The 23,047-nt window shown below is 38.0% G+C and overlaps 2 protein-coding genes and 1 long non-coding RNA gene across 6 annotated transcripts in view; 2 read left to right on the plus strand and 1 right to left on the minus strand.

The window, feature by feature from the left end:
• 14-3-3zeta (tyrosine 3-monooxygenase/tryptophan 5-monooxygenase activation protein zeta) overlaps window positions 1–23,047 on the minus strand; it is a 59,312-nt gene that overhangs the window by 7,297 nt on the left and 28,968 nt on the right. For 3 of the 4 annotated variants that reach the window (XM_071791927.1, XM_071791929.1, XM_071791928.1), the window contains 3 exons: window positions 17,890–18,197; window positions 2,844–2,967; window positions 1,426–1,589 (listed from right to left, as the gene is read on the minus strand). In XM_071791927.1, coding sequence (XP_071648028.1) covers window positions 1,426–1,589; window positions 2,844–2,967; window positions 17,890–18,189 — 588 coding nt within the window. In that variant the 5' untranslated portion in view covers window positions 18,190–18,197. Of the gene's footprint in view, window positions 1–360; window positions 525–1,425; window positions 1,590–2,843; window positions 2,968–17,889; window positions 18,198–23,047 lie in introns of all 4 variants that reach the window. The other variant, XM_071791930.1, reaches the window with a different exon arrangement.
• Window positions 9,366–12,137, plus strand: LOC139821134 (uncharacterized). The gene is made up of 3 exons (XM_071791934.1): window positions 9,366–10,310; window positions 11,003–11,108; window positions 11,816–12,137. Exons 1-3 carry the CDS (start codon window positions 10,232–10,234, stop codon window positions 11,991–11,993), a joined length of 363 nt encoding a protein of 120 aa, XP_071648035.1. The 5' UTR covers window positions 9,366–10,231; the 3' UTR covers window positions 11,994–12,137.
• LOC139821135 (uncharacterized) lies at window positions 13,830–16,866 on the plus strand. The gene is made up of 3 exons (XR_011734191.1): window positions 13,830–15,019; window positions 15,736–15,847; window positions 16,560–16,866. It is a non-coding gene; the product is annotated as an uncharacterized lncRNA (long non-coding RNA).

The following is a 23,047-nucleotide window of genomic DNA, read 5'->3' on the forward strand; positions in this document are numbered from 1 at the left end:
CATAGTAAGACTGTTGAAGTGCTGATTCCCTATGACTTAAATATAGAATATAAAAAAATAGAATATAAAAAAGATAAATATAAACATTTTAATGTTTCTAATTATCTAATTCAACGAAGAAATGAGACTCGCGGTTCTTACTCTTTCTTTATTGCTCAAATTACGAAGAAAGACCGAGATTTTAGCAGGAGTGCTTTAATCAAAGTATGTAGCTCTAATTCTCGCCCGTGTTTCTTATCAGCAGTCTTATCACGTACCCAGTTCGACGGCGAACGCGTTAATGCATACAGAGGGTTTATATTAGAGAAAACTATCACGCAGTAGCTAAAGCACAAGCCCTCCACAAATCCTCCCTCTAACCTGCTTGGCTAAGTGACAGGCTCTAGCCGGGGAATTGATAATTTCGTAATAAAAAACGGAGAAGTTGAGGGCAAGGCCGAGCCTAATCGGGTGCGTAGGCTGCATTTTCGCCTTCGCAATGTCAAACGCCTCCTGGTACGCCTTCTGCGAATCCTCGACTACCGCTGCAAATGCAAATCAGCCTCTATTCAGATTACACCTTCCACGACCTCATTTTTGCGCCGTGATCATTGAAGTAATAATAAATTGTCGTTGTCGTCGGGAGAGGAGCGCGAGGAGAGGAAAGGCGAACGAAAGCTGAATAAAAGGAGGGAAAATGCAAGAGAATTTCAACGATTCGCCTCGCGTCTTGTCCTACAAAGACCGCACGCGCGTGGCCGTTTCACTCGGAACTGCGTCGGCCTTGAACGAGCCGTGTCCATAAATCGTCACCGATCTTCCACGATATGACCCCGCTGGGACGTGTATCTCCGTCATCTGAGTCATCGCGTATGAGTCAAATGAACAGTACGCCCGACGGTATTATTAAAAATTTAAATACAGGCGCTTTTTTCTGCATATCAGACAAGTTTACACGCGCTATTTGTAGGAATGTGTTTAAGCAAATTGGTCAACAGCTGTGCAATTATAGTTATCGAAAGAGCACTTAGTTATTAAAACTGCATCTCGATATTACATTTGACAATATTACACTATTATCGGTTGATATTTTTTACAATATGTTTGTGTATGTAATATTACTTTTTATCTTTTTATCTCTGGCCAAATATTTTACTTTGCAAGTAAGTTATCACAGATTTTAACATCGTTGTCCGTTTAGAGATATAGTTGTGCCGTATCTCGGGACAATCGTTACGAGACCGATAACGCGTTTCGAAGTAGCAAACTAGAAGATGACGTCGACGATCTTTGTAGGACAGAAGTAGACAAGTTGATAGAACGAGTCGTTCGTGTAAGATAAACTTTTTTGTCACCACTGTGCACCGTCACCACCATCACCGTCATCGAGCTCTCTATCCCACGGAATCGCTAGAAAGATAAGGATTAGTTCCTCTGATCGTGTACCTGTTTGGCCAGTTGACAGGCCTTGTCTGGTGAATTGAGAATCTCGTAATAGAAGACAGAAAAGTTGAGGGCGAGACCTAGCCTGATCGGGTGGGTAGGCTGCATCTTTGACTTGCTGATTTCGAAGGCATCCTGGTATGCCTTCTGGCTGTCGTCTACCACGGCTGGATATTACGTGGATCATCAACATGTCTGTTTGTCTTGTTTTGCGTGAACTAACACGCTTCGTATCAAGTTGATTTGAGAGCTACTTAGAACTCAGAGGCACGTAACATGGATTTATCGCGTTTCGAGATGCCGTGAAAGAATTAACTTGGAATTAAACTTTTTCATTAACTTAAAAAGCTCTTAATTTCTATATTTTTTATTAAAATTTATAGACTAACCATTTGTATTATTTATATTATAGATTAACTATTTATATTAGTTATCGATTTGCTCTATTTACGTTCTAAGCAGCTCGATTGCTTTTTAGGCAATTTATATAAAGAAAACAGATGAACAATCTATTTTCATCTAAATCTAATTCATTTTAACATAAATATTTGCAATTCCCTGAACTTTATATAAACTTCGTTTTGTATAAATCTCATAAAAATGAAACTTCTTTATAATTCTAAAAAATATAAATTCCGATAAACGTATTCAATTAATTTAAGAAACAGAGTCTCTAAGTTCATCTTCAACGTCTAAGGCCCAGTTTCACAAGTATCGGTTAACTTTTAACATTAGATTAACTCACTCTTCGTCTCTTTCTAAGAGGGACGTTAGAAGGAGAAAAAGAATGAATTAATCTAAGGTTAAAAGTTAACCGACACTTGCGAAACTGGGCCTAATATTGTCAATACATGGCATCAAATAATTATACACATAAAAACAAAAGATATAAAAAAATATTTAAATTAATAGTTTAATAATTAGTAGTTGATATTCTTCGTAGAGCCTCGTGACTCAAGTTTCACTCGCGAACGTCACAACCGACTTTCACTGTGACCGACTGAGACTACAACTGACTCTGTTTCCGATGCAAAAGTCCAGGGATCCGCCCATACATCAAAAGAAAGCATCTGTCGATGCAACTGCGTCGCAACACAAGTGCCACAAGTGTTCGATTTTGAGAGAAGTGTATCCCATCCATCGCGGGCACTTGCATAACTTAGACGCAGTTGCATCGATCACATCGAGGAGGCGATCGAAGCGAGAGGTAACGATTTTCGGAGCATTGATGTGGCAACGATAGATTTTGGACGGCATCTTTTACGTTACTATCGGACAAGAAGTCACGATTGTATCACTACAAAAGATGGTAATCGCGCGCTTTCGCGTCTCTCTCTCTCTCTCTCTCTCTCTCTCTCTCTTTCTCGCTTCGAGGTCTCCCCGGGGGATCGCAAAGTAACGCGAGGAAGATCGATACGTACTATTTCTGGTTTCACCAGTGGCGACTTCTGCGAGATACCTGTAGTAGTCACCCTTCATCTTGAGGTAGAATACTTTGCTCTCGGCATTGCTAGCCTTGGGGATCAGGTACTTATCCAGGAGTCCCTGTAAAAACGCAAATACAAAACAAATGAACAAACGCAGTTGCTAAGAAAAAGAAAATAAAATTGATGTAAAATACAAATCAAGTTGACTTTTATTTAATTTCTTGCGCTCCGAGTATCTTGATAATTAATAAAATAAAAATTAGGAACGTAGGGTAACGAAAAAAATTAAACAATTTTCGAAAAAGACTAAATTGTGTTATCTCTCGCGTGTCTTGCTTGCTCCTTTAATCAAGCAACTCTCTTATCCGAATCACGCTGTTGTGATTAAATCGTGTTTCATAACTGAATTAATTTAATGTGTGATTCACAACTCCATATAAAGAACTATTTCAAATAAAAATCTCAAACTTTACGCAATTAATTAAAATAAAAGAATATATCTAATATTATTATACAGTTACATTATTATTTAATTATATATATAAATTGTCAATAATATATAATAACACACATTTGTATATAATGTTGAAATTATTTTCAAAAATGAATTACACAATAAAACATCACAATTTAGACTAATCGATTATTAATTGCCATCGGGCAATAAAGCATCAAACGTGGTCAAATTAATGTGGACAACAATGTGGAAATGATGCGCAATGCACCGGTCAATGACGAGTTCGTTTCACGCTACGCACATTCAGCCGTGTCTATGCTAATGACGTAACAGCAGTGTTGGCCGACCGACTTTACATATGCGAAACTCACGTGCAAACAGCGCGACGATATTTATTGCGTCTTAACGCAAACATAATGCACCGACCGTCGCGGTCGGGGCGGCGAGGGGAGGCAAAATTCGCCCCGATTGCTGTTACGTCACGTTAACTTGGCAACTTTCGACCCAACAGCAGCGAACAATACAACACCATGTATATTAAAATTGCGCATTATCTAAAGATCGCACAGATTTAATTTCCGAAATAGATTCCGTTCTTACTGTTGCGTTACCTCGTAAATGAGAGGTAAATGAACGCGCTGTGGGAGCCCAAGTTTCTAATTTAACTGCTCCCCGGTTATCTTATCGTCGTGCGAGACGAGTATCAAAAAGCAGCGTCGCCGCACAAATCGTCGCATTTCGATGCGCGAACCGTGCCGTCATAAATTATGCCGCATAATCACGTGAGCGCGCGACCCGCGTCGCAATGAAGGTAGAGGAAAAAAAAAGAAGACAGCCGTGTCCGTACGTCATTGCCGTCTCAACATTTTTCTCTCTCCCTCTCTCTGACATCTCGAAATTCAACGAGAGACCGGTTAGAATTACTCCCGAAGTCTTCTCTTTTTTTATTCCTCCACGTTTATTAATTTTAATCAAGCGCGGATTTTACGAGTGACAAAATCGGAATTGTAAATTATCGAAATATATGCGTTTCTTCGGAAGCTCAATAGAGAACCACGTTGTTGGTAAAATCGATTAAATTCTTATTCTTAGGCCGATCGTTTCACTCTCCGTATATCATTTCGAATCTTCTTATATTAAATCGCATTTTTTGCACATCTCTTATTATCCTATTTCTTGCCGCGACTTTCCGATTTATTTCTAAAGCCGTTTTGTCTCGCGACAACTTATTTGAGATGAACGACTGGCTTTCACGCGTTCTCTCCTCCGCATCGAGTTAGAAATAACTCGGTTTTATTAAACCGCAGCGCGCGAAACCGACGGTGGCCACGTCAAGGTGCAATACAATAGTGCCACGCTTACGGTGACGTGTATAGGAGAGCGCGAGAAACAGGAACGACTCCGATCGCCCGGCGATTGCGTTTCAGCTGGAGCCTTGCTCCAGTTTCGTCGTTTGACGCGCGCGTCTCCCGACCGCGCGTCTCCTCGAATCTGACCCCTTTCCCTCGTCATTCTGCGCGCGTTGCAATTAGCAAGCGCTTGTCTTGGAGCAATCACCCTCTGCGCGTCCTCAAAATTAACGGATAACTAAAATGCTATTTAATTAAAAGAAATAATTACAAGATATCTGTTGATCCATCGTTCGAAGGAACGGTAGCGATAACGTCGTAAACATATTTGCTTTCAAACATCCGATTATTCATATCGCTCAATTAACAAACACATGTAAATGTTTTTTTTTCCTAATTTATGATATTTGAATCACAAATTATTTCTGGCAAAAAATACATTTAAGATCTAAATCGGCGCAAATTACATAATGAGAGACAAATGCGGTATTTATTATAAACACCGAAATAAGACTTAATTTGGTACTTTTTTCTCTGCATAAAGAAAACAGCCTCGAACGAATTTAATTCCTTTGAAGAAAGGGCCTCTATTACGAAGCGGAACGTGCCGTTTCCGGTAGCCCGAGGTACGTTCGTCTGAACAGGCGTGCCCGCTTCCTCTTCCGTTTCCGCTTATTTCCGGATACTGGAAAAATATCACCCACGTAACGAGAACGGAGATCGAATGGAATCCCGAGGCGCACGTCGCAAAAAACATCGAGTAGATTATAAATTCGCCGAGTTTGATGAGTTTCGCGAGACTTTCGAGCGACGAGAAGTTCGAAAGGTCACGCTTTAATATCTCGCCGTTGAGTCTCTATACGAATAAAAAGCGTCACAAGTAACAGATCTTGAGGGAAAGATATTAAAGAAATTGAACAGTTCCTGAATTATTATCCAGATAAAAAATAAATAAGTTTTTTATGACTAAAGATTAAAATATTAATCAAAGAAACTAATTAAAGCTATTTTCTAACATCCAAGATACTTCATATCGTTCGTAAATAACTTGCGAATAGCTAATTGAATAAGGAACAATTATCTCAGTGTTGAAAATTACGTGACGATACGCGGATTATTTTACGCGGAAAAAAAAAACAAGAGATTTCGTCGTTTTTACGGGAGGAATACAGGCGTAAAAATCGCGGAGGCGAGTAGAAACTCGTAATTGACCCGTGTGAAATCCAATCCGGAAGATGGTCTTCATCCTTCAGAGATCCCGAGCAAGAAAATGTGTGTGTGTGTGTGTGTGTGTGGAAGGTTGTCAACCAAGAATCGTAAGACGATCCAGGCGCGGAAGAGAAACGGCGGGTATTGCTCGCAAACGAGTTTCGAGGCTCGAGGGCGAAAGCACCCCGGGTAAAACAATCCATCTCGTGTCTCGGCGTTGACACTTTATTATACGGGACGCCACCGAATTAATCCCTTTATCATCTTAGCGGAAATCATCTTAGCCGCGTCATCGTTTAAATCGACGAGTGAAAATATATAAGCAACAAAAAACCTCTTTCCAATTAACTTTAACAGAATTCATTCAAACGGAAATTTAATTTCAGGTTTAATTACTAAAAATGATGAAAAATAAAGTCCCCTTCATTATTTTAGCGACATTTTCTACGAACAAAACAGAAAAGTTGGACATTCTATATACAATCTCGTGTTAATCCAACGCTGGGAAATTTCAACGTACAAATTACAACGCGAATTTCAGCGAATAGAAAATATTGTGACGGTTACCCGTTTGCAAAATAGATTAACCAAAGAGAGTTGCAAACGCTTTACTACAATTGCTTTCTACAAGTAAAATTAATTTTGTTGTTACTTGGAATTAATTAACACTCCTCCAAGAGAGAAGTCTAACAGGGCTGGAAATTCGCGTCAATGCTTTCGACGAAAACGTGCTATGCTAATGACTTCCCGGTGCATAAAGCGAGTATATTTCCTCGTTTCGTTATCGCGTCGCTAGACGACGACGCAGCATAACGAATTACTAACGAATACACGGCACTGCAGTCAAATGCGTTTCGGACAAAGTTAACGCTTCCGATTCCTTTTCTACGAAGAAGCTACTTTGTTAGAAAGTAGAGACCTTCTGACAATTAGACGTCGGATCGATTCATCCCGATGCGATGTAAGAAAGCGGCTGCTCCTTGTAATGTTCTTTTATACTTTCTTGCTTTCTGTTTGCGTGTGCTCTTGTTTCTTTACTATAAACAATTCAATGCTGTAACTTGACACATCAGCATCTAAACCTTGTACATATTTGTACATTTTTTTAAATTCCTGCTTGTAAAATAAAACTAAAATAACAGAAATATTACGAAAAAAAGTGAGTAGTGGTCAGCACGTTAATACAAGTAGACAATAAATATCCAAGCGGGCGTATTCCGGTATCCTACACTGAGGAAAAATGTTAACTTGACTAAAATTTTCAACCAATTATTTTTTTCATTGAAATATTTATGTATTTAAATTAAATACGACATATTAAATCTAACATGACGTAATTTGACTAAAATACTTAAATATTTCAATTAAAAAAATAATAATTAGTTGAAAATTTTAGTCAAGTTAACAACATTTTTTTCTCAGTGATAAGTAAGTAGGAGAACGTTCGTAGGAGAACGTTCCAGAATAAAGAATAACTCACGTAAGGATGAAATCATCGTTACATGTAATTATGCAAAATTACTTGTTTATCGATTCCCGCCCATCGCAATTCTCGGAGCGCGACCCCCTTTGGACGCGCGCGAGCGCCGGTTACTCAACGGCGTATAATTTTCTCCGACACCTTTCCGGACTCCTCGACTGTGTATGGAGAACAGGAAACATCGCGACGGTTTGCGGTTGCACCGACACGGAAAAAGGAGCGGAATGTACTCGGCTTGCTACGTTCGTACGGAGAGAAGGAAGGCGACACCAGATTCGTCAGTCCTCAACGCGTCTCCGTCTTTCGGTTTTATTGAATTGGTTGATCGAAATGGAAAGCCCCGAGCAATTGCAAAATTCGAGATTAATACCGCGATGACTGTAAAAAGCAGAATCAACCAAATAATTAATGTGTCGTACAAGTGAATTTTAATTTAACACGCATATGATGCAATTAAATATCTAAATACTATATTTTTAATGTAATAAAAATATTTATATATCATGTTACCATAAATATTAAAAAAAAATAAAACAATGCTGGCATATTATATTCGTTTAAAATAAACATGTTTATCTAAACGGATGTCCATTAGCTGCAGCAGTGCGATGAAAGATAGATAGGTATCTGACAAAATAGCATGACAAAACTATTAGAGATTCAATACACGCAGACTGATTATCCTAAATAGCCGGCAAGAACCATTAGCATAAATACTACTTTGTGAGCTAGCTTTCTACCTATACGTAATATAGACATCACAATCTCGCGATCTTTAGCTTTCTTCACTCTAAATATTACCAAAACTTGATCGCTGTACACCAGATTGTCAAATTCGACTTTTAAACTCTAAACTAATACCATCTTAACAAAAACAAATATATCTTTGCGATAAATAGATATAGTATTCATACATAAAATTATATATAAAATCTAAAATTATGTTAATTTCAATTAACTTGGAAAAAATAAAAAAAATATGCAAAAGACTTTACGGCGATTATCTTCATGATTCTGCCCACTTTGAGAATTGATTTACTCCGGTATTAGACCGGCAACAAGAATGTGCGATAAACCTGACGTATCGTCACGATATAGAGCCCGCACTATTCAGTACGGAAGCTTGCGATAGTGCCAACCGCCTGAAATACGATATTGCGAATTCGTGCGAGAAAACACGTGCGCGAGCCGCCGCGAAATTAAATTTCGAGCAACGTACGAGCAGGAATTCGATTCTTTCGGACGTAAATTAACTTTCCCAAATGAACGAACAAATACGCCAAGTTCTCACGAATCATCGCAGTTGATGAATCGTTCATTGTGAGATCGGATCAGGGATGAAAAGCACACGTCAGCGCAAAATATGCATATGCGATAAACAATCAAGATAGACGCGGAAGGAATCGAGAACAGCATTATTTAAAATAAAGCAAATGTAGCAATAAAATGTAAATTACCGATGTACATTCATATGAGAGGAATTAACGTTTAAAGATCGTTGAACAATACCTTCTCGTAAATTTTTACGTTTACCTTCATATTAAAATTTTCTATTATTATTTTATATCAAGCTGTTAATTATTTCGTCAATACGACACATCTATTTATTCAAAAAAATTTATTTATTCTTTAATACGCCTATAAATTCTTATTGGACTTGAAGATAGAGAAACGATGTGTGAGGGAAACGTCGAAACGTTATATTTGTGAGCAATGCATTGTCGTCAACAGGCAGTTTATCGTAATATCGAATCATGCAAAAGTTATGCGGCAGTTCAAAGCGCGAGAGATCCGCCCAAACAGCTCCGCAAGTTCGCTTCATCAAGACCACAGAGTCGACTCAATTAACCTTATTACAGTTTAATCGCGAGCGCGACAGCTAGCATCAATTTATCATCCGAAAATAACTCAATTGTTTATCGATTCGCGTGGCGACAACGAAAATCAGCATCATTCTGATGCGCTTCACAATTTCGCAGCAAGGATCTGAGAAAGGGGAAAAAGCCATTAAAAAAAACATCGAAAACTGCTAATTGATTTTTTAATTTAAAAAAATGAGGCACAAGTTTTCACGGTCGCATTCCCTCGACGAGATTACAGGTGAAGAGGCAATTAGAATATGTACGTCTATGACCTTTTGAGATTATCAGCCTTAATAGGCGGCTCCATGCAAAAGAAAGAGAACTATTTCTCAGTTCAACCTAGCGCTCAATTCTTCCGTGAAACGGAACAGGAGATATAAAAATAGATATAAAAAATTCGGTGGAGCAGTCGTGGGGTAGCAACCTAAGTGCTGGCGTGAGAACAAAGGATCCCGAGACATAAGAAATTCCTGCCGTTTCATTTCATTTCAATTCCGTCGAAAAAAAAATCGAAATCGCTACGACAAATAAACGCCTTATCATTGTCTTTTTCTGACCAATTTGTGTCAAGGTGAGCCGAATCTCAATCGGGACGTTCAGTTAGCTAAAACTGAAAAAATGTTTTCCATCAGGGCACGTTTCGCACATACATAAAACATACAGAAAACTGAATACTAAATTCAACGAAATTTCGCAAAAGACACAAATACAATTAATAATTAATGCATCATGTGAAGTAAAATGAGATGATTGCACTATGTTCAACAATGCTGAAAGAGGTCATAAGAGGTCGTGTTTAATTTAATGTTGGCGAGCCTAATGCTAACTTGATCCTTGTTCTTTGTTATCTTATTGCTATCGCCACGTGCGATATCGCACATTTTGCTTCGTGCCTGTTCGTGCAGAACAGAAGACGAGATATTCCAGAGATCCATGAAAGAAGGAGAAATGGTATATAAAAGGTAATTTTTCGAAATTTTAATATAGTCTTTTCTTCCTAGTGACTCCCTAAGCAAGAACGCAAGATGAAGGGTTACATCTGCGCGATTTTGTTGATCTGCGGCGGGATGGCTTACTCTGCAGCTTACTCTGAGAAAGCACGAGGTATGTTGCATAATTATCCGATTAGGAGATTATCGCTGAGGAAAAGACATTGTTACGTCCGGACACCGTAAAACAAATGTGTATAGAATAATTTAGCCAATTTATAAACGACACGATATTGCCATTAGTACTTTCTCAAAAGACTTGCTACATGGAGAGAATTTTCTCTTAAAATTTGCCCTGAAATCATGGTAGTTATGGGACAACATGTACCACCAAGAATTTTATACGAGCTATTCTGATTAATATCTACCATAATACAAAATATTAATATCTATTACATTAAAACATAAAACATGTTTAATTTTACTAAAATATATCTAGGAAATTTCAATTGTTTTTCAAAATTTACCAATCTACTTGGTAATTTTTATCACGTTGTTTATAAAATGTCTTTTGTATATTTTAAAAATTCTTTGGTTGCCAAGTTGTCCTAAGTTTGTAGTGAATTTAAGGGTAAAATATAACAAAAAATTCTCTCCGTGTACTTATCGTACACGTGCACACATTATGTGCAACCTCAATATTTCGATGACAGATTCATTAGCAGATTTGCAAATTAGACGACTAGGATCATTCCGAAACCCATGTAGCTACTTATTAGCTAATAATAACGCGGAAATAAATAAAAAATTTTGAATCATATTTTTCGGACAGTACTTTCGGATTTTACCACACAGATATGCTTTTAGATGGCTACTGCCTTTTTGGAAACGGTTTGGTCAGTGTGGGTATACACACGACTACCCCGTGCATGTCGTTGGTTTGTGACCCGAACGGTGAAATAACTATGGCTGAGTAAGTCAAAGCATCGTATAATTATATATCTGACTTAACTAGATATAAGATTTCACGTATCTCGGGAAATTTTATTTAAAGAACAAAAAAAATTTCGTCTTTCATGTAAATGACGGCTTTTGATGCCTAATCTTGTAATCGAGAAAACTGGCTGGCACACAATGATCTTTTGATTATTCCGATCCTCGCTTTAATGCAAATTAATTAATCTTCACGGGGCGTAAGCAATGACAATAATATGTGATTAGACACCTAAATTATAAATTAACAAAGAAAAAGGTGCTTAATTTATGCAAGAAACAATATATTTTTCGGATGATGCTGAAGCTTAATTTACCGAACTTTCAAATTCGTAAACGGTTACAAGAAAAAAAATTAAAGAAAAAACTTTAGAAATTAAAAAAAAAATAGTTTTATTATATTTTGACTCTGTGTCTCAGAGAAAGAGCACATGATTTCTGGGACACAATGTATTGTAAAGTTAACGGCTTTAAATGAAATATATCGCGAGAAAGAATTTTATAATAAAAAAAATCTCATATTATTTCACATTTCTGACAATAAGTATCTTTCTTTTTTGATTGATATATTTTAAATAATTAATAGCACACTCCGTATTTCGCAATGGAATTTGCACAACTGCAAGATTCCATCGCGTTTTCAATGCTAATGTAAATTTTCTATCCATTTATTCCATTTCTTTCCAGTTGCCCGTTAGTGGCTTGTAGTCCTGGGAAAAAAGTTGTTGGTATGACGCCTGAAAGATCAGACAAATCTTTTCCAGATTGCTGTCCACAACCGATTTGTAAGAGTAGACATGAATTAGAAATGGACCGAGAAGCCGCTGGTATACCATACTATTTGCCACAGATAAGATTCGAGTAACGCGCCATTCTCTACCTCTACTTATTAGCTAATAATAAAGCGGAAATAAATAAAAACTTTCGAATCATATTTTTCGGACAGATGAGAGAGAGAGAGAGAGAGAGAGAGAGAGAGAGAGAGAAATATTGTCAGAAATAAATTTTTCTTGTCATAATTCGTCAGAATATTCTACCATTCCATTCTCCACTTCCCTATCGTTTATCGAGACTGGATAAAGAATTTATCCGTCTTTCGCGCGATAACGTGCAACCGAGTTTATCCGGATACGTATTCTCTGTAACTCACTATGCTTAGTTCAATTCCGTTGTACAAAAACACAAAAATCACTTCCCTCTCGAGCAATCTTCACTTTCCCGTAAATTTCAAGCTGAATGAAGAAGCATACTGCCGCAAAGTTACAAAGTTGATAAACTATCGAAGAGATTACGATAACCGGAGGCGACAGGAAAACGTTAAAAGCCAGTCCTCCATCATCTGGGTCGCGCAAAGACATTTGTTCAAACACGTTTACTCCTCGACAAACAAAATTCGCAGTTTTTACCCCCCCTCTCCTCCTCCCTCTTTTTCTCCTACTTTCTGAGAGAGAAGCGACGCTTTTCCTCTATATTTCAATGCCCGCTTCATCTCTTATCGCTCATGTCGTCGCTTTTTTGTCTAGAGCGACTTCGATCAATACCCAGACGACACAATGAACCTGACCACCGTCGGGCAAACACACGTGAATTGCGCGTATACGCTATTCGTACGATATAACGAGAGAACGCTGATCGGAGTAGAGGCAAAGATGTAAATTCTTCCCTATTTCTTTTGAAATAAAGTATCTCACGGAGAAACAAATATAATCAAAGATGTAAACATTAAATTCATTAGCATAAATACACACGCGTCATCCTTATAACGGTAAAAATTCTTTACATAAATCAATGAAGCAATTAAATTCTCCTGATAAATATTGTGATTGAACCAGCAATATCAAGAGACACGGTAGTGTCTCGCGCCAAGTACACGCGGAGCGAGACCGACCGTGACTCTTTTACGCGACGCGACGGGTTGCGAGTACCCGAGATGTTGAGATCTCGATAACGAGTGAACGGATCAAGTTCTAAGTAGGCTTGATCGATAGCTTGGGGTCCAATTAGGGGGGGGGTTTCTCTCATAATATTCCGCTACGTGCCCTACGAGCGGAGATATTGCGACGCAAAGTCCAAATGTGAAAATTTATTTACATATACGCCGAGTTCTCACAAATCATCGCAGTTGATGAATCGTTCATTGTGAGGTCGAATCGGGGATGAAAAGCACACGTCAGCGCAAAATATGCATATGTGATAAACAATCAAGATAGACGGCGGAAGGAATCGAGAACAGCATTATTTAAAATAAAGCGATTGTAGCAATAAAATGTAAATCACCGATGCACACTCTACCGGCAGGAATGCCTGGACATAATACATATACATATACGTGTACATATGTCATATTGTCATATACATATCAAAATGTCCAGGCATTCCTGCCGGTCAGTGTACATTCATATGAGAAGAATTAACGTTTAAAGATCGTTGAACAATACCTTCTCGTAAATTTTTACCTTCATATTAAAATTTTCTATTATTATTTTATATCAAGCTGTTAATTATTTCGTCATACGACAATCGTGTCATCTATTTATTCGAAACCATTTATTTATTCTTTAATGCGCCTATAAATTCTTATCGGACCGTTTTCCTAAGAGATATGAAGATAGAGAAACGATGTGTGAGGGAAATGTCGAAACGTTACATTTGTGAGCAATGCATTGTCGTCAACAGGCAGTTTATCATAATATCGAATCATGCAAAAGTTATGCGGCAGTTCAAAGCGCGAGAGATCCGCCCAAACAGCTCCGCAAGTTCGCTTCATCAAGACCACAGACTCGACTCAATTAACCTTATTACAGTTTAATCACGAGCGCGACAGCTAGCATCAATGTATCAACCGAAAATAACTCTCGATTGTTTATCGACTTGCATAGCGACAACGAAAATCAGCATCATTCTGATGCGCTTCACAATAATTTCACAGCAAGGATCTGAGAAAGGGGAAAAAAGCATTAAAAAACATCGAAAACTGCTAATTGATTTTTTAATCTAAAAATGAGGCACAAGTTTTCAGGTCGCATTCCCTCGACGAGATTACAGGTGAAGAGGCAATTAGAATATGTACGTCTATGACCTTTTGAGATTATCAATCTTAATAGGCTCCATGCAAAAGAAAGAGAACTATTTCTCAGTTCAACCTAGCGCTCAATTCTTCCGTGAAACGGAACAGGAGATATAAAAATAGACATAAGAAATTCGGTGGAGCAGTCGTGGGGTAGCAACCTAAGTACTAGGCGTGAGAGCAAAGAATCCCAAGACATAAGAAATTCCTGCCGTTTCATTTCAATTCCGTCGAAAAAGAATCGCTACGACAAATAAACGCCTTATCATTGTTTTTTTCTGACCAATTTGTGTCAAGGTGAGCCGAATCTCAATCGGGACGTTCAGTTAGCTAAAACTGAAAAAATGTTTTCCATCAGGGCACGTTTCGCACATACATAAAACATACAGAAAACTGAATACTAAATTCAGCGAAATTTCGCAAAAGACACAAATATAATTAATAATTAATGCATCATGTGAAGTAAAATGAGATAATTGCACTATGTTCAACGATGCTGAAAAGAGGTCATAAGAGGTCGTGTTTAATTTAATGTCGGCGAGCCTAATGCTAACTTGATCCTTGTTCTTTGTTGTCTTATTGCTATCGCCACGTGCGATATCGCACATTTTGCTTCGTGCCTGTTCGTGCAGAACAGAAGACGAGATATTCCCCTCCAGAGATCCATGAAAGAAGGAGAAACGGTATATAAAAGGTGATTTTTCGAAATTTTAATATAGTCTTTTCTTCCTAGTGACTCCCTAAGCAAGAAAGCAAGATGAAGGATTACATCTGCGCAATTTTGTTGATCTGCGGCGGGATGGCTTACTCTGAGAAAGTACGAGGTATGTTGCATATATAATTATCCGATTGGGAGATTATCGCTGAGGAAGAGACATTGTTACGTCCGGATACTGTAAAACAAACGTGTATAGAATAATTTAGCCAATTTATAAACGACACGATATTGCCATTAGTACTTTCTCAAAAGACTTGCTATATGGAAAGAATTTTCTCTTAAAATTTGCCCTGAAATCATGGTAGTTATAGGACAACATGTACCACCAAGAATTTTATCCGAGCTATTCTGATTAGTGATTAATATTCACCATAATAAAAAATATTAATATCTGTTACATTAAAATATAAAATATGTTTGATTTTTTTTCTAAATATTACTAAAATATATCTAAGAAATCTCAATAATTTTTCAAAATTTACCAATCTGCTTGGTAATTTTTATCACGTTGTTTGTAAAATGTCTTTTGTATATTTTAAAATTTTCTTGGTTGCTAAGTTGTCCCAAGTTTGTAGTCAATTTAAGGGTAAAATATAACAAAAAATTCTCTCCGTGTACTTATCGTACACGTGCACACATTATGTGCAACCTCAATGTTTCAATGACAGATTCATTAGCAGATTTGCGAATTAGACGACTAGGATCATTCCGAAACCTATGTAGCTACTTATTAGCTAATAATAACGCGTAAATAAATAAAAAAATTTGAATCATATTTTTCGGACAGTACTTTCGGATTTTGCCACACAGATATGCTTTTAGATGGCTGCCTTTTTGGAAGCGATGTGTTCAGTGTGGGTATACACACTATACACACGACTACCCCGTGCAGATTGTTGGCTTGTAAACCAAACGGTCAAATAATTACGGCCTCGTAAGTCAAAGCATCGTATAATTATATATCTGACTTAACTTAACTAGATATAAGATTTCACGTATCTCGGAAAATTCTATTTAAAGAATAACAAAAATTTCGTCTTTCACGTAAATGACAGCTTTTGATGCCTAATCTTGTAATCGAAAAAACTGGCTGGTACACAACGATCTTTTGATTATTCCGATCCTCGCTTTAATGCAAATTAATTAATCTTCACGGGGCGTAAGCAGTGACAATAATATGTGATTAGACACCTAAATTATAAATTAACAGAAGAAAATGTGCTTAATTTATGCAAGGAACAATAAATTTTTCGGGTAATGCTGAAGCTTAATTTATCGAACTTTCGAATTCGTAAACGGTTACAAGAAAAAAAAATTAGAGAAAAAACTTTAGAAATTAAAAAAAAAATAGTTTTATTATATTTTGACTCTGTGTCTCAGAGAAAGTACATGATTTCTGGGACACGATGTATTGTAAAGTTAACGGCTTTAAATGAAATATATCGCGAGAAAGCATTTTATAATAAAAAAATCTCATATTATTTCACATTTCTGACAATAAGTATCTTTCTTTTTTGATTGATACGTTTTAAATAATTAACAGCACACACTCCGTATTTCGCAATGGAATTTGCACAACTGCAAGATTCCATCGTGTTTTCAATGCTAATGTAAATTTTCTATCCATTTATTCCATTTCTTTCCAGATGCCCGTTAGTGGCTTGTAATGATGAGAAAGAAGTTATTGGTATAATAGCTGCAAGATCAGACAAACCTTATCCAGATTGCTGTATAAAACCGATTTGTAAGGGTACACATTACCTTGAAGTCGATGACAAACCATACCATTTTCCAGAGATAGGATTCGAGTAACGCGCCATTCTCTACCTCTACTTATTAGCTAATAATAAAGCGGAAATAAATAAAAACTTTCGAGTCATATTTTTCGGACAGATAAGGAGAGAGAGAGAGAGAGAGAGAAATATTGTCAGAAATAAATTTTTCTTGTCATAATTCGTCAGAATATTCTACCATTCCATTCTCCACTTCCCTATCGTTTATCGAGACTGGATAAAGAATTTATCCGCCTTTCGCGCGATAACGTGCAACCGAGTTTATATGGATACGTATTCTCTGTATAACTCCACTATGCTTAGTACAATTCCGTTGTACAAAAACACAAAAATCACTTCCCTCTCGAGCAATCTTCACTTTCCCGTAAATTTCAAGCTGAATGAAGAACCATATACTGCCGCAAAGTTACAAAGTTGATAAACTATCGGAGGGATTACGATAACCGGAGGCGACAGGAAAACGTTAAAAGCCAGTCCTCCATCATCTGGGTCGCGCCAAGACATTTGTTCAAACACGTTTACTCCTCGGCAAACACAATTCGCAGTTTTTACCCCCCCCCTCCTCCTCCCTCTTTTTTCTCCTACTTTCTGAGAGAACGCGACGCTTTTCCTCTATATTTCAATGCCCGCTTCATCTCTTATCGTTCATGTCGTCGCTTTTCTTGTCTAGAGCGACTTCGATCAATACCCAGGCGACACAATGAGCCTGACCACCGTCGGGCAAACACGCGTGAATTGCGCGTATATACGCTATTCGTACGATATAACGAGAGAACGCTGATCGGAGTATATAGAGGCAGAAATGTAAATTCTTCTCTATTTCTTTTGAAATAAAGATATTTGTATCTCACGGAGAAACAGATATAATGAGAGATGTAAACATTAAATTCATTAGCATAAATACACGTCATAAATACGCGTCATCCTTATAACGGTAAAAGTTCTTTACATAAATCAATGGAGCAATTAAATTCTCCTGATAAATATTGTGATTGAACCAGCAATATATATTTTTCAGAGATAAAAGCTAACTTATCACTACTAAAAATAAGGCCGAGTCGAACGTGTTTTTCTAACGTTGCTCTTTTCAGGCGTACACAACTCGCTGGAGCGAAAAGAAAAGAGGGAATTCAGTACGCTCAAGGTTTTAGGATAGGAAAAAGCGACGAGGGTATTCACTTACCAATACATCGTAGCAGATCTCGCGCAATTCCTTCTCGACCTTTTCCCGGTATTCCTTGGCCATCTGCTGTTTGCGTTCGGAGCCTTCGGTCTTCTGCTCGATGGAGGAGATTACCCGCCACGAGCTACGTCTCGCCCCTACGACATTCTTGTATGCCACCGAGAGCAGGTTCCTCTCCTCGTTCGACAGCTCGACTCCCGTCTCGGTGACCGCCTTCATCGCGGACGCCATGTCGTCGTACCTTTCCGCCTGCTCGGCAAGCTTCGCACGCTGCACTAATTCCTCCTTATCCACGGACATTGTGTCGGCTGAAATCAGATGAGAGTTGCAACGTCAGTGGAAGGCCCGATTCCAAAGATTGGATTGTTCGTCAAGGTTCTCTTTCATGTTTCCCGTACACGCGCGTCGATATCAAATCTCGTTGTATTTATCAAAAATTGAAGAAGTGCACTTTGCTAAGAAAAGGAAAGGCCGAACTATAAAATAAGAAAAGGGCGATCTCAAATCTCCGAAATTACAAAATTGCCTAAATATACGCCGTGAACTTCAAGATATAGAGATTACAAGTTAAAAGATATCGATATAATGCGTTTAAAAAAATAAAATTCAGTGTTCCAATACTTCAAGATGTTACGTCCTCAGGAATGCAAAACCCGTGTTCTCGAAAGTTTTCGAAACGATAAGAACTTAAGGAGGATTTTAAACACACGAAAGATTTTGTAGGTTCGAGATTTCTATGATCACTCGGCCATGTCTAAATGTCTTTCGACCGAACGTTGCGCCGTTCGGCGTACTTTTCAAAATATAAAATCGTGCTGCAAAACAACATACCACTTTAAATATTATGGAAAAAAAAACCTGCTTTAGTATTAAGCAGGTCAGAGAGACTGTCGAATGGCGGACACGTCGAGATACGACACCGGGAGGGAAACGCAAAACGCGATATACAAAGCGTGACAGACTGCCGCGCACGTTTCAATGTCGCCGGGTTCCTTTTGTCGCGTCGTCGCGTGTACCCGGAGAGGTCGGGAAGAATAGGCCTCGCACACCGACGCGTTTAGAAGCCAAACACCACGACGACGACGACGACGACGACGATGACACGATGTTGCGTATCCACTCACGAAACGCGACTGGCCTCGTTTGCCTTGGCAAACGATCGAACTGCACGAGGCAGGATGACCTTTTCCCTTTCCGAGTCACGTGCGCGCGACGAAGTCCCTTTATCCTCGGGATGTTCCGAGAGCAGCGTGCAATCCGACTTTGGAAAAACAAATACCCTCCGGAAAATCTCACGGAGCGAGAGCGAACCAAATGACTTTTTTACTGTCTCGCTTCGAGATTATAAAGTTAAGAAACCACGAAGTTCTTTCTATCGAATTTGTCTACATTCTCTAGAGAAACTTCGTATTGTTTTCGTCTTGAAAAGAACATTCCTGGTGTGCAACGACGCATTTTCGAGCTGACCAGCTGCCAGACTCGTCTTGCTTCACGGAAACGTTCAGGTTCAGGTAGAATTTTCTCTAACAATAAGAAGAAAAAAATAAATCCTAGAGAGAGACCCTCAAAGCAAAGAGATACTAAGAGAAGAAATTTCTTTTCCATCGCGTGACGTTTCATTCTATGGTTTCTTTCTTATTTTAGAGTTGGTGGTTTTTCCTACCTTACTATACAGTATACAATTATAACAGTCTACAATGTCATTATAGCGCAGCTATATAAATTATCGTATTAATCGTAATTAATTTCGCATTCTTAATGCCGCAAAAAAGTGGCCAATGTCTTAAAAAAAAGAAAGAAAAACTACATCTATCGAAGGTACCAATCGAAGTGTTTTCCTCAATTGAATCGAATGAGTATTTAATCCCTGAGAAATCGATATGATATACGTACGTGACTTGATAAATGCTGCAGCAAGTCTACATTATAAGAAAACGCAACACCCACACGCGTTTACCGTGTGGCACCGCATTTCCATGGAAACCCGTGCGAAAGCGTCTATTTCCAACATGAAAGCGAGATTTGCCATGAAATTGAGGATCACGTAGCCCTTTGAGCATTGTCGATCGATACACGCGACGCTGTTATTTAGCAAAAGCACGTTACGTAAGACCTGCAACTCGTAACTTTGAATATCAATATCAAATGACATTCACTAATGAGGATTCAATGCGAAACGATATTTTGCAAATTACTTGATAACGACACGATTATATAATCTTAATTTGATTTAAATACGCAGTCTTTTTCGAATTATTAATAATTTTATCCTCATTTTTTCAGACGCAATAATATTTTAATTTTTATTTCTCTTTCTTTTGAATTGCAACGACGCAATTTTTATTTATCCTCTCTCTATTCAAGAAACCATGATTAATCGATTACTTTTTTATTCGGGAGCATTGATATATAATTAATTTCTTTCCGATTTTATCACAAATCACGACGCTTGGTATCACGACCTATCCCACTCCAACTCCGCCTCTTATCTCTAATCTGTCGCTTTTATCTACCGAACAGAATATCACCGGACGTCCAATAAATCGACAAACGTGACCATATATGAGATTATCCAGCTTACGCAACGATCGCCCAGGTTTTTTATTTTTTGTCATTCTTTCACCGTTTTCTAGGGCTCAAGAACAAATGAAAATTAACTCGATAATAGTTAATAGCTAAATAGTTTTAGCAAAGAAACAAAATCTTGTTTTTTACTATAACACGAACACCTTAAATCTTAATATCGAGCAATCCTCGATCGTTTATGGCAGGCACGTGGACGGCAATTATCGCTCTCCCTTTGTACCTTTTTTTTTTAGTTTGGTCAGCATCTGCCGCTCGGACGCGATAAATCACCAGCGACTCGGTCAGAGGGCTAATATCTCGTCGACGAATTGCACATGCGTGTGAATCCGTGAGCCGATAAGAGAATTGGTCGTCCGCTCGTTAAAATGAACAAATAAAAGAGAGCGAACACGTTCGATGAACCGAGGAGAGGCGGTTGATTATATCGTCATCGAATCGCACGAGCAGAAGTGCGTCAATAACAAGCCGCCGTTACCAAGAAAAGTGCAAATCATATTACAATTTATGATTTAAGTGATAAATTCACCTTTTTAGAACATTTTGCATCGTTTACGAAGTAAGAGAACAATTTACATCAAGATGTGACACAGCAAAAGTGCGTAAATATGATTTACATGAATTTTGAGAATGTTAAGCTTAAGTTCTTGAAAAATTGAATTCCCGAGTTCGCGTAAAGTACTTTTGTTTCGTATCTGATCAGATCAAATTCGTAAATCTTTAAATATTCCTATCAAATTTCAAAAAGATAAAAAATCGACACACCTTCGTGTGTTTTGAGGTAGTTAAGTTTCTAGGTATATTCAGTTATACGTTTGTAAGAGTTAACGGGATGTCGTAATACCTCCGTTGTACCGGAATGTTATGTCGTCGTCGTCGTAGTACGCGCGAGAGGAAACGGCGGTGATTCATGCCGTAGAATTGAAAGAACGAATTACATCTCGGGACTGGGAAGCGAGCCTAGACGCATTCATGAACTATATCAAGCAGTGCGTAACGCGCCGTAAGAAAATCGGAGGATATAATTTACTCGGCAACGTAACAACGTGACCTTGCGTAAACCGCTGTTACGCAAATTTCCTCGTGTCCTAATTTGTTAATTCACGAATGGGACGTAACACAAATTAAATTCAAATGGGACGTAATATAATACAAATTCTAGTAAATGTAAATAAATTACTCGCATTTTCAATGCCTTATATACGCACGTGGTTTAATAATATAAGCTTAATCAGCCGATGTTCTTTCGAAAATTGAAATAATCTTTCGTCTAAAGATACAATTCTAAGGAAAGCTTCAAATAAGTTCGCCGCAAATGATTTCTCCAAACGAACCGCACTATCTTGGTTGAAGATAGTGCGGGGCAGAAGAAGTAATTTCTCTCGAAAGTTAAAAGCTTCTTTGTCGTTAAATTAATTTTCCGGAAATTGCGGATAAGATCGAAACACGAATATCGACGACGAATCGGGAGATTTCCTGAGGGAGATCATTACGGTGTATTCATAGAAAGGGTAATTAAAAATACATCGTGGCGCACGAGAGGTTCCTTCGTAAAAATAGCTTGTAAATTAAATACGTTACGTGATCACACTCGGCGATGCGCATCGTATTTCCATATACAGAATGCGTCTGATCACACACGCAAGCTCATTTTTAACGATACACTATACGCAACCAATCTATAAATATCTGAATTCTCAAGTGACAATCTAAAACGGTAAGAATATTATAAAGAAATTATTTAAAGGATATAAGTAAAAATAGGAGAATCTCAGTATTCATATTTTATAAGGTTTGAGAAATCAGAAATAAATAATGACAACTTTTAACATACACGATTAGTCGCGCCTGAATTGTTGGTTTAGTTCCACAATTTAGTATAAGTGCAAGTTGATAGCTTCCACGAACTGTAGCAATAGTATCTGTCGTTGAAAGGAAGTGAAGTTGGCAAAAAACACCCCGTATAATATGCGCGGATAATCGGATGTAGAACGAGCGGGTATCGCATGGTACGATGACTCATTGCTTTGAAACTGGTCGATGCCGTCGAAAAACCCGCGAGAGCTCTTATAGGGCCACTTAACCCTGAAGAACACAGATCAACCTCCTTCCTCTCTCTCGGCAAAGTCTCCGCTATAAATACCGAATTACAAAAACTTTATACCTTTTCATTAACGAACCTTTCCGCAACATTTCCGACATCGTCTCATTCACTCTTCTCAATATTTATTTAACCTTCTTACTCGGAAGATAAAAAAATCGAGTTTGTAAAATATATAATATGTACAATTATCAAATCAATATTCGTGCTTTGCGTCCTCAAAATATTTTCTTGGACCTATCGAAGAATTCAGCTTCCCTTAAAATAGCGAGAAAAGCTGGCGCAAAGTTCTGCGAAGCTTAATGATGCTGAATATCCGCGCGAGAGTGCAGAAATGTGCGTGAACGGATGTTTACCTAACGAGAGAGCGATACGGGGAAACGACGAGTTGTTTGGTGTTAAAATAAATGCGATGAGTAACGAGTCAAAGTGCAATTGCACCTAATCGCATGTGACTAAGAGCATTTCTTTCTC

Source organism: Temnothorax longispinosus, chromosome 10 (assembly GCF_030848805.1).
Source record: "Temnothorax longispinosus isolate EJ_2023e chromosome 10, Tlon_JGU_v1, whole genome shotgun sequence".
Lineage (NCBI taxonomy): Eukaryota > Metazoa > Arthropoda > Insecta > Hymenoptera > Formicidae > Temnothorax > Temnothorax longispinosus.

Coding starts and splice junctions, on each gene's coding strand:
- LOC139821134 (XM_071791934.1), top strand. CDS start 10,232: ATGAAGGGTTACATCTGCGCGATTTTGTTGATCTGCGGCGGGATGGCT. Junction 10,311..11,002: donor TTACTCTGAGAAAGCACGAG/GTATGTTGCATA, acceptor ATATGCTTTTAG/ATGGCTACTGCCTTTTTGGA. Junction 11,109..11,815: donor GGTGAAATAACTATGGCTGA/GTAAGTCAAAGC, acceptor ATTTCTTTCCAG/TTGCCCGTTAGTGGCTTGTA.